General features: G+C 39.6%; 1 protein-coding gene across 1 annotated transcript in view; it reads left to right on the forward strand.

Moving 5' to 3' along the window:
• Positions 1–12433, forward strand: part of UVRAG (UV radiation resistance associated) — a 320861-nt gene that overhangs the window by 46554 nt on the left and 261874 nt on the right. Inside the window, exon 4 of the mRNA XM_032427162.1 lies at positions 11759–11920. Within this exon, the coding sequence (XP_032283053.1) occupies positions 11759–11920 (162 nt within the window). The remainder of the gene's footprint in view (positions 1–11758; positions 11921–12433) is intronic.

Below are 12433 nucleotides of genomic sequence, written 5' to 3' on the forward strand. Positions count from 1 at the left end.
ATTTTATTTATTTATTTGACAGAGAGAGACACAGCGAGAGAGGGAACACAAGCAGGGGGAGTGGGAGAGGGAGAAGCAGGCTTCCCGCAGAGCAGGGAGCCCGATGCAGGGCTCGATCCCAGGACCCTGGGATCGTGACCTGAGCCGAAGGCAGACATTTAATGACTGAGCCACCCAGGCGCCCTTCATTTTTCTATTTTCTAATGTCCCTACCACAGTGCTTCACCCAGAGAAGTCCAACAAATGCCTATTGCATTGAGTAACTGAATAATCCACCTTCGACAGGCTAGATGGTGGAGATGTGTCTCCAAGTTACAAGTCAGAGTCACGGTTTCTTCTGAGATATATTTAACATAGAACAATTAGTAATCAGTGTACAATTCAACTTTAAAGGTCTCTGGCTTCAGCTAGCCACGTTCTCCAAACCATTTGTTAACTTTTGGATTTTGTTGTTGTTGTTCAGGAGGAGATTAGATTGAAAGGTCATTGGTTAATAACTAAAATGATTGAAGCAGTAAGAATGGAAGTAACTAAATTCTCTACAGTTGATTTTGTATATTCACAAAAGTACAGATGAATTATGCAATGAATCTGTATGTACCCATCTTTAACAATTATAAAGTTGATTGTTAGATACTTTTACAGAAAGGGAGTTTTTAAACTTTTATTACAAAATTAAATCTCATGGTGGGAGTAAGAGCAGTGGTAGTTTGTGTGTGTGTTGAAATTTGTCTGTACATGTGTGTTTTTTTAATAAATAAGAGGTATCAGTTATAAAGTACCCACCTGTGATTCTAGTCGTGTGTTGGATGCATGTTGTACATTGGTTCTTATCCTGATAGCAGTGCTACAAGGTAAGATATATGCCTGTTCGATAGTTAGGGAGACTAAGGTTCAGACAGGCTGGGAAACTTGCTCTAGGGCCCCAGGCCAGTCGTGACTGGTCAAACTGACGTTGGAGAGCCCCGCTCATTTATAGCATTGTGCTACCTTCCTTATGTCACACTTCCTTCAGCTTCCTTCCTTCAACTGATTCAGTGTCTGCTAGAGGTCTCGCAGAGGTCAGTGATGGGCCTTGTAATTGAATAAGCAAAGGTCTAGAGCATGTATTTTTGGGGAAAGCATGTAACATAATTATCAGAATCATAATTTGGTTGGAATTTTTACTGCCTGAGCTGTTTTTAAATCTTTGGGCAAAAACTGAACGGTATACTTCTTTGTGAGTTACTGGCCTGCGTGATTGTCAAAGTTTATGTTTCAGTTGAATTGTAACCAAATAAATTAACATTTCATCTCTATGGATGTGTGTATGTGAGTAGAGAGTTGGCTCCTCTTGATTATGCCAAATTATGTTACCCTGTATTAAACTGTATCAATCTTTGGGGTTTTCTAACTTCTGTCTGGTCAACTACATGATATGGACAGGGAGACTAAGATAATTGACACATGGCAATTATTAGTACCAGGGAAGAACAGGATTCTTTGAAAACACCGTAGGAGTATTATTTATCTCATTTTAAGAGAGTCTGGCTAGGAAAGGTTTCTAACTGAAACTAATTTCTAAGTTGAGATGTGAAGGATGAGTAGAGGTGAATTAGACAGGGAAAGAGAGTTTATTGGGCTGAGAAATAACTACTGCTTATAAAATCAGCATGCAATTTCCAAGAGTTATCTTGTATGTTTAGAGAAATTGTTATGAATTCTTAAGTTGTGTTTCTTATGACCATACATTTGTTATTGGGTGATAAGAATGGTGATAGTTTATGAGTGTTTTGGAATTTCTTTGTACAAGTGTGTTTCTTTAATAAAAAAGCAGTCATTGAGCAGCGTTATGGAGAAGTTGTCCTGGCTAAATAATGAGTTTAGATTCCCCTGTGGGTAGTGAGTAGGCAGTGAACTTTTCAAAGCCATAAATATCCTGATATTCTGCCACTGTACTTTTAGTGAATATGGTATAGGTCCCTAGATCATCTTAGTACTTGGATGGTTTGTTCCCTCTAAAAAATGGGCTGACATGTATAGGTTAAATATAAATAAAAATCATCTGGGTCTTTACAATAACATTATTGGGCAATAAAGTCTTTAAATGTCTGGCAGACTGCATCTGTCTGTGTCTGAATGTACCGACTCAGGAATTGTCGCTCTTTGTCTGGCAGCTGCTTCATGAAAGTATAAAGGAAGGGCATTGTAATGAGAATACTGACAAGAGTATTAATGTTGTACTGGCTTAGAAAAGAAACCCATGTCATCTATTCAACCGTATGATTTAATTTCAGAACACCACTCTCACTTTCAAAGGCTTTTAATTTATTTTAGAATGAAGTATTTACAAATATTTAATACAACAACTGCCCCCCAAGTCTTCCCTCTCCCTGATGCAATATGGCCATTCAGATATATTCACCAAGTCTTTTCCTTTTTTCACTTTGGAAAGGGGTGGTTACTTCATGCTTTTTCTGGTGCTTTATTACTCTGATCTCATTACTCTGAGAGTGAGAATTTGATTACTATGTCATAATCTAGGGGACATGTACTTTTGTTCAGAGGTGATCTTATACATGAGAGTAAATGGCTACCTTTTCAGGTGGTATAATTTGAAGGCCAGGAAGGTCCTCCAACACCGTTAGACATTAGACTTTAAGGCCTAAATTTACATCATGAAGAAATACCTTTATTTGATTTATTGCTGCAGCCTCCTCTTTTTAAGATGCTCTATTTTTTCTGCTATTGGGTCTTTAAAGAATATAGTTTCATTACTTTTTATTGAGATAGAGCACACATTGCAGTAAAGGGCAAAAATAATAGCCTGATGACTTTTCAAAGGGAATAGATCAAGAAGTAGAACACTATCAGCACCCCTGTGTTCTCCCTCTAGGTCACTCCCTCCTCCCAAGGAGAACCACTGTCCTGACTTCAAGCACCATTGATTAGTTTTGCTTGTTTTTGAATATATATATATTTTGAATACATATATATATATATATAGCATGTCCTCTTTTACTTAGCATTACATATGTGAGATTCATCCATATTGTTGCATGTAGTTTATCAATTCTAATGGCATGTCCTTTGGTGAACATGTGTATGCATTTCATTGCTGTTAGGTATATACTTAGGAGTGGAATCAAGTGCTGGGTCATAGGTTACTTTCAGCTTTAGTGGATACTTCCAAATAGTTTTTCAAAATGGTTATACCAGTTACATCCCTAGCAGCACTGTGAGGTTTTTAGTTGCTCTGCATCCTTCTCCAAACTTGGTATTATCTGTTTTTAACATTTTAGCCATTCTAGTCGGACAGCGGTATTGCACTATGTTTTTAATTTACATTTCCTCATACACTATTCTAATTGAGTAACTTTTCTGGTTTTATGCTCTTATTGGCCATTTAGATACTCTTTCTTTTTTTTTTTTTTAAGATTTTATTTATTTGAGAGAGAGACAGAGAGAGCACAAGCAGGAGGAAAAGGACAAGCAGACTCCCCACTGAGTGCGGAGCCTGACACGGGGCTTAATCCCAGGACCCTGAGATCATGACCTGAGCTGAAGTCAGAGCTTAACTGACTGAGCCACCCAGGCGCCCTCTTTTTTTTTTTTTAAATAAAGTGCATGTTCTGGAAAAATATGCCAATTAATGCCAATTAGGAATAAACAAGTTCTATGCAAGGACTTGACACTTTTTTAAATTTATAGAATATATTTGATCTAACTTGATAGTTTAATTAGTTCTGTTTTCATGCTTCCTGTTTTTGACTATTCAAGGATAGTGGAGTTGGTGATCTGTTGAATTCAGTTAGGTGAAATGTTATCATTTGAATTTTTCATATCTACATCACATTTTTTTTGGTCTCCCTCCCCTCCCCTTTCCTATTTAGGGGACATTATTTACCTTTTTCTCATTGACTCAAGCTTATCATGAGGAACATCACATCTTCTATTAGAGTCATCCTTCAGGGGCTGCCTAGAACATAAAGCCCAGTTGCTTTATGCTAAATGGTCCCCAGCAGCATGGCCTACCTCATATACAGAAGTTACTTGATGTTATCACTGTCTTTGTTTTCTTGTTTTTCATTGTTATCATGTCTTTAAAGTCAGATATGTAGACTTTGACTTCTTGCTCCAGATATAACCAAAGCTATGACCTTAGGCAAGTTACTTAATGGTTTATAGTATCAGTTTCTCCTTTGAAAAATTGGGATGAAGCTGTCGACTCACAGGACTTTGAGTTTTGTCAAGATAAAGTATAGCTTATCTGTAATGAATGCTTCATTCTTGTAGTAATATTCAAGCCTTTGCTGTCATGTTTAATTACTTACTTGTGTCTCAGCCCTGCCCAGGGGTATAGTGTAGTGATAGGGCAGTAAGGGCAAGTTTGAATCATGTGAAGTGACCCCAGTTCCTTTTGCTCAGAGAATGGGGCACAGGTAGAGGGCAAAGTTCTTTCTTCCTCTTTCTGCCTCTGACTGTGGGATCTAAAACAGGGAAATTGTTGACAATCTCATAAGGCCCTTTTGTTCTAAATTCTGTCTTCTGTGCTTTATTGGGGAGAAAAAAACCCAAGAACCAAACACACAAAAAAAGAACACGAGAGGAATTTTAGAGACCTAGGTTGAAATTCTGGTGCTGTGTTTACTAGGAGACCTTAGACAAGACCCTTAGCTACTGTGTTTCATTGATTCTAAGATGCACATTTTCCCCAAGTTTAACACCTCTGAAATCTAGATGGATCTTAAAATCATTACTACTACTACTTTTTTTTTTTTTTTTAAAGAGAGAGAGAGAGAATCTTAAGCAGGCTCCACGCCCAGCATGAGCCAGACGCAGGGCTTGATCTCAGGACCCTGAGATCATGACCTGAGCCAGAATCAAGAGTGGGATGCTTAACTGACTGAGCCCTGAGCCACCCTTTTTTTAATGGCACATAAAATAATGATGCATCTTATAATTGGTGGTATCTCAGATTTGATGAAATGACATTTTGTCTTTTTAATTATTGAAGTTAGCAAGTTGTCTTATTTACATCAGGTGAACTTATTGTTGAGAGGAACAGGGCTATTTTATTAAACAGATAGATACTTCTGCTGTGTAATGCTAGGACAGGCATTCTTCTGTGTCCATTTCATATATATCTGACTTTATATAGTACTTACACTGATAAGTGTTAAATGACAGCTATTACTATAATTATTATTCTTTTTAAGCTTTATTTAATTTTAAAGATTTTATTTTATTTATTTATTTGAGAGAGGGAGAGAGCACAAGAGGGGGTAGGGTCAGAGGGAGAAGCAGACTCCCCGCCAAGCAGGGAGCCCGATGTGGGACTCGATCCCGGGAATTCAGTATCATGACCCAAGCCGAAGGCAGTCGCTTAACCAACTGAGCCACCCACGCAGCCTATTCTTTTTAAGCTTTATAAAAACCCTGTGAAGCGATAGTTGTTCTGGTTTTTATAAGTGAGTATTTTAAGATACAGAGGGGATTATGTGGTTTAACAGTATAGTTTAATTTCAGCACTTGCCTCTCTACCATACTGCCTCTCAGCTCTCTGTTTGATAGACTGAAGCCTGAAGGTACATTACTTCACAAGCCAGTGGTTCTCTTTGGTTGATTGTCTTCTGTTGTTCCATCCACATTTCTAGTGATCACTTTGGTGTCTACAGAGATTAGTGACCAAAGTTTCTGCTCAGATATTTAAATGAAATTCTACCCTTATTTAGCAGGGCTACTAAAACAGTTGTAGTGAGATAGATACTGGGGGTCATATAAGAATGGAATTCTGTTGATCTTAGGTTAAAATTCTTGGGTAGCTGGAATTTATTTTTTTATGATTCAATATAAAACTGATTACATAGGGTGGGAGGATGGGTTAGCCTGGTGATGGGTATTGAGGAGGGCACGTTCTGCATGGAGCACTGGGTGTTATGCACAAACAATGAATCATGGAACACTATATCTAAAACTAATGATGTAATGTATGGGGATTAACATAGCAATAAAAAAAATAAAAAAAAACTGATTGCATAAATGTGCTGCTTACTATGTTATCATCGTGCTATTTATTGATGGTCTTTCAGTATCCTCAGACATCCATATCCATTGATCAGGCATTCATTCACTCATGGAGCAAAAATTTATTGAGTGCATACCATGGACTTTTCAAGCTTTGAAGATGTAAACAAATCAGACAATGTATCTGTCTATCAAAGCTTTTATTTTAGTGGAAGGAAATCACACAGTAAAAATACCAAAATATAAGTGAAAAGATATATCAGGCATAAAGTACTATGAAATTGGAAGTCAGGTCTTAGCTCCAGAAGCTTCAAAAACCAAACCCACAAAACACGTATCAGTATAGCCCCTAAAACAAAGACCAGCACTACCCTACTCCCCTTCCTGCTTTGCTCAGAAAAATAAATGCCACAGAGCCAAGAACAGTTACCCTTATATGAGGACTCTTTGATTTACTGATTCATGTAACATGAAACTTGTTAATTTAATAAGATTGATTATATTTATACTTACAATGAAAGCCCTAACATTTAATATAGGGGAAATAAATGAAGGTAATCAATGTATTGTAGTTCAGTTCTATTGATGTCATTAAAGCTCCTTAATATTTTGACTTTTCAGAATGTTTCAACTATCTGAATGATTCTTTTTTAAAAAAGATTTTTTTTTTTTAAAGATTTTATTTATTTATTTGAGACAGAGAGAATGAGAGAGAGAGAGAGCACAGGAGAGGGGGGAGGGTCAGAGGGAGAAGCAGGCTCCCTGCCGAGCAGGGAGCCCGATGTGGGACTCGATCCAGGGACTCCAGGATCATGACCTGAGCCGAAGGCAGTCACTTAACCAACTGAGCCACCCAGGCGCCCTTAAAAAAGATTTTTAAGAAAGATTTTATTTATTATTTATTTATTTATTTATTTATTTATTTATTTGAGAGGGAGAGAGCTAGAGAGGGTGAAAGCATGAGCAGGGGGAGGGGTAGAGGGAGAGGGAGAGGGAGAAGCAGATTCCTCGCTGAGCAGGGAGCCCGATGTGGGACTTGATCCCAGGACCCTGGGATCATGACCTGAGCCGAAGGCAGATGCTTAACCAACTGAGCCATCCTGAATGATTCTCTTAATGAACAATAAAATTCTTTCAGAGCATAAAGTTGACCTTGTCGTTCTTAACCTTAAAACCTTTCAGTGGCTCCTCCACATCTTGTACAGAGTAAAGTGCTCCTTGGCAAGGCATGAAAGATCCTTCAGGTTTTTTGTTTTTTTTTTTTTAAGATTTAAAAAAAAATTTTTAGGTAATCTCTCCACCTAACATGGGGCTCAGACTCAGTGACCCTGGGATCAAGAGTCTGGTAGACCAACTAAGCCAGCCAGGCGCCCCCAAAGATCCTTCAGTGTAGCTGCTTGTTTATCTTGAGCTTTGTGTCCTGCTAGCATTCCAGGAGTTATCTTAGCTCCCTGACCACACCTTGCTACATCACACTGCTGAGCCCTTGTTTATTGTCTTCCCTATGCCTGAAATTCCTTATTTTAACCTGGGGAAATCCCTTTGAAAGCCAAGTTTCACGGTGTTTGTGGTGATGTCTTTCCCCTATTCCTTCAAAGTTTATTATTCCCTTCTGTGCCACTGTGTAACCTTGTGCGTAATTCTATTACTGAACTTTTCATGAAATAATGTAATTATTTAAATACGGGTTTGAATCTAATAAGTTGGAGGTACTTTGAGGGCATTGTTTATGTGTTGCTTCTTAATAATTGTGTCTTAAGTATTGAGTAAATAAATGAATTACCATATGAAGCCATATTAATAAGAAATTAGAATATATTCTTCTAATGACTATAATAAATAAGCAGCAAAATTCAGGAGTACTGGTGGTCATTCTGAGGAGCTGCATGCAACATGGACTTCCCTTCTAGGTCAGGGCCTGCTAGTGCTCTGGAGAAGCCTGGAGAACAGGCAGAGCTGTGAGGGGGACTTACTCACTGAGATGGCTAAGGGATCTATTTCTGCTGGCTTTGGCTGGAGAAGAGCTAGCTCTGGCCTTGTCAGGATGGAGAATTCAGAGCCCTCCCAGGGCTGTTGTCATCTGTTGAGCCCCTACTTGTGTGTCTGGTGCCTTGGGGTATTGTTCTATGAGGGAGATTTAGTATCTCCTTTGACAGAGGAGAAACAAACTCAGGGCCTAAACAGGTTTCTCCAGCTCACCACACAAACATTACCTTGTTTGGTTGGTTGGTTTTGTTTGGGTTTTGTTGGTTTGAAGACCGTTGGGGACCCATGTGGGTCCTGATCCTCTGCTCCCTTCATTCACACTCTCCCTGGCTGACCTGGCTCACGACACGGTTGCTCCTTCCACCTTCACCTCTCCTCTGGGCTCCAGACTGCCACCTGACGGCTGCACTCACACGTCCCGAAGGCATCTCACCACTGGCCTGTTGGAGTGGGGACTCCCGGTTCTCTTGCCCACCGCTGCCCCCATACTGCACCCCTTCGCCTCTGCCAGGCTTGCCCTGCATAGAAAACAGCACATCATCTGCCCAGTTAGTTGTTTGAGGCAGAGACCCAGGAGACGTTCTAGATTCCTCCCTTAGCGGGCCCCTCACCTTCACCCATCAGCAACTCCTATCACATCTAGTTCCGAAACACCTCCCCCTTACGTGTCCCATCTCCATTCTCCGCCTCCCAGACCGTCCCCTGCAGGCACCACTGCACTAGCCTGTGGGCTGATGTTCCTCCTTCTCTTCTTGGTTTCTTCACTTAGCAGGTGGTTGTTGGGTGTGCATGTACTCTTTACAGGTATACCTCATTTTACTGCACTTACTTTACTGCGCTTTGCAGATAATGTGTTTTTACAAATTGAATGTTTATGGCAACCCGACTTTGAGAAAGTCTGTTGGTGCCATTTTTCCAAAAACATTTGCTCACTTCCTGTCTCTATGTCATGTTTTAGTGATTCTCGCAATATTTCAAAATTTTCATTATGATCATACTTGTTTTTTTTTTTTTAAGATTTTATTTGTCAGAGAGAGAGAGAGAGAGAGAGAGAGAGCACAAGCAGGGGAGGGGCAGAGGGAGAGGGAGAAGCAGGCTCCCCGCTGAGCAAGGAGCCCAATGGGGGACTCCATCCCAGGACCCTGGGATCATGACCTGAGCGGAAGGCAGATGCTTAACCAACTGAGTCACCCAGGTGTCCCATTGTGATTATACTTGTTATGGTGATCTGTGACATTGCTCTCACAATTGTTCTGGGGCACCAGGCACTGCACCCATGAAGATGGTGAACTTAATTGATAAATGTTGTGTGTGTTCTGACTGTTCCACAGACCAGCCATTCCCCCACCTCTCTCCCTCTCTTCAGGCCTCTCCCTATTCCCTTGAGATACAACAATATTGAAATTAGGCCAGTTAATAGCCCTACAATGGCCTCTTAAACGTTCAAGTGAAAGAAAGAGTCACATGTCTCTCTAAATCACAAGCTAGAAATGAATAAGCTTAGTGAGGAGAGCATGTTGAAAGCCAAGATACACTGAAAGCTAGGCCCTCTTACACCAAACAGTTAGCCAAGTTGTGAATGTAAAGGAAAAGTTCTTTTTTTTTTTTTTTTAAGATTTTTGTTTATTTAAGAGAGAGAGAACACAAGTAGGCAGAGCGGCAGACAGAGGGAGAGGGAGAAGCAGGCTCTCCGCTGAGCAGGGAGCCCAATGCGGGGCTCGATCCCAGTACCCTGGGATCATGACCCGAGCCGAAGGCAGCCGCTCAACCGACTGAGCCACCCAGGCGCCCCAGGAAAAGTTCTTGAAGGAAATTAAAAGTACTACTCCAGTGAACACACAATGATAAGAAAGCGAAACAGTCTTACTGCTGATGTGGAGGAAGTTTGAGAGGTTTGGATAAAAGATCAAACCAGCTACAACATTCCCTTAAACCAAAGCCTAATCCAGAGCAAGACCCTAACACTCTTCGATTACATGAAGGCTGGGAGGCGTGAGGAAGCTGCAGAAGAAAAGTTGAAGCTAGCAGAGGTTGGTTCATGAGGTTTAAGGAAAGAAGCCATGTTTATGAGGTTTAAGTGCAAGGTGGAACAGCAAGTGCTGGTGTAGAATCTGCAGCAAGTTGTCCAGAAGACCTGGTGAGGATAATTAATAAGGTGGCTACACTAAACAACGGGTTTTCGACGTATATGAAACAGCCTTCTTATTGGAAAAAGGTGCCTTCTAGGACTTTCACAGCTAGAGAAGTCAATGCCTGGCTTCAAAGCTTCAAAAGGACAGGCTGACTCTCTTGTTAGGGGCTATGCTGCTGGTGATTAAGTTGAAGCCAATGTCATTTACCATTTTGAAAATCTTAGGCCCCTTAAAAGTTGTGCTAAATCCACTCTGCCTGTGCTCTATAAATGGAGCAAGAAAGCCTGAATGGCAGCACATCTGTTTACAACATGATTTCATGAATATTTTAAGCCCACTGTTGAGATCTGCTCAGAAAAAGATCCCTTTCAAGATGTTACTCCTCATTGACAATGCACCTGGTCACCCAAGAGTTCTGATAGAGATGTACAGTGAAATTAACGTTGTTTTTGTGCTTGCTGACACAACATCCATTCTGTAGCCCATATGGCTCAAGGAGTCATTTCAACTTTTTAGTCTTACTATTTAAGAAATGCATTTTGTAAGGCTATAGCTGCTGTAGGTAGTGATTCCTCTGCTGAATCTGGGCAAAGTCAATTGAAAACCTTCCAGGAAGGATTCACCATTCTAGATGCCATTGAGAACACTCGTGATTCATGGGAAGAGGTAAAAATATCAGTATTAACAGGAGTTTGGAAGAAGGTGATTCCAACCCTAATAAATGACTGTGAGGGTTCAAGACTTGAGTGGAGGGAGTGACTGCAGATGTGGTGAAAATAGCAAGAGAACTTGAATGAGAGGTGGAGTCTGAAGATGTGACGGAATTGCCGCAATCTCATGATAAAACTTGAACAGATGAGCAGTTCTCATGGAAGAGCAATGAAAGTGGTTTCTTGAGAAGGAATCTACTCCTGTTGAAGATTTTGTGAAGATGGTTGAAATGACAACAAAGGATTTAGAAATTACATAAACTTGGTTGATAAAGCAGTGGTAGGTTTGAGAGGATTGATTGTAATTTTGAAAGAGGTTTTACTATGGGTAAAATGCTATCAAACAGCATCACATGCTACAGAGAAATCATTCGTGAAAGGAAGAGTCAATCAATGCAGGAAACTCCATTGTTGTCTTATTTTAAGAAATTGCCACATCCGCCCCAGCCTTCAACAACCACCACCCTGATGAGTCAGCAGCCATCAACACTGAGGCAAGACTCTCCACCAGCACAAAGATTGTGACTCACTGAAAGCTCAGATGATGGTTACATTTTTAAGCAATAAAGTACTTTTTAATTAAGGTATGTACACTGTTTTTTTTTTAGACATGATACTGTTGTACACTTAATAGACTGTGGTATAGTGTAAACATATATGCACTGAGAAACCAAAAGATTCATTTGACTTGCTTTAGTTCGGTACTTGCTTTATTGTGGTCTGGGACCAAATTGCAATTATCTTTGAGGTATGCTTATACCATTATTAGCCCCATTGTGTTAATTAGATGTCTTCCTGGTTTATTTAAGTTTGCAATTTGATAATTTTTGAGGTCTTTTGGTTTTCAAAAACAAAATGATTTATAATCTAATTGAAATAACTGTAAACAAATTAGAGTCTTCATGCTTTCCTTTCCATCAACAGAATCCAACGTGGCGGAGTCTTGATTTTGGAATAATGCCAGACCGTCTTGATACATCTGTGTCTTGTTTTGTGGTGAAGATATGGGGTGGAAAGGAGGACATCTACCAGCTTTTGATTGAATGGAAAGTCTGTTTGGATGGGCTGAAATACTTGGGTCAGCAGGTAACTTTTAGACTGTAGTTTTGAGTATTTGTCTTCTCTAAACCTACCTAACCTTTCTGTATATTCTTTAGATTCTACATTTCCTATTATAGAGAACCTTTATGATTGTTTACTTAATTATAGAAATTTTGAGTCATTGCCAAGTTTAAAAATAATTTTTAACTGAAGAAACTTATGAAGAAGCACCCTAAGCTGTTAATTTAAGAGGAATTTTTTTTTTTTTGTAGGAAAGAATATGCTTTCCCATAGCATTCTACTTCTTCTGTTTTATTGCACTTGATCTTAGCCAAAAGACCAAGAAGCAATCTTCTGTTTTATTGGATCTAAAGATTAAGTTGCAAATATGGAACATACTATTAAATACTTCTCTTATGACCAGTAGAGTTGCATTATTTCGGGAAGAAGGAGAACTACTGTTTATTTATTTATTTTTTATTTTTATTATTATTTTTTTTGGAGAGCTACTACTGTTTATTGAGCACAGGGCTGACAAGTGCCTGGCTTGCATACTAC

This window comes from Phoca vitulina, unplaced genomic scaffold (assembly GCF_004348235.1).
Source record: "Phoca vitulina isolate PV1807 unplaced genomic scaffold, GSC_HSeal_1.0 scaffold36, whole genome shotgun sequence".
Lineage (NCBI taxonomy): Eukaryota > Metazoa > Chordata > Mammalia > Carnivora > Phocidae > Phoca > Phoca vitulina.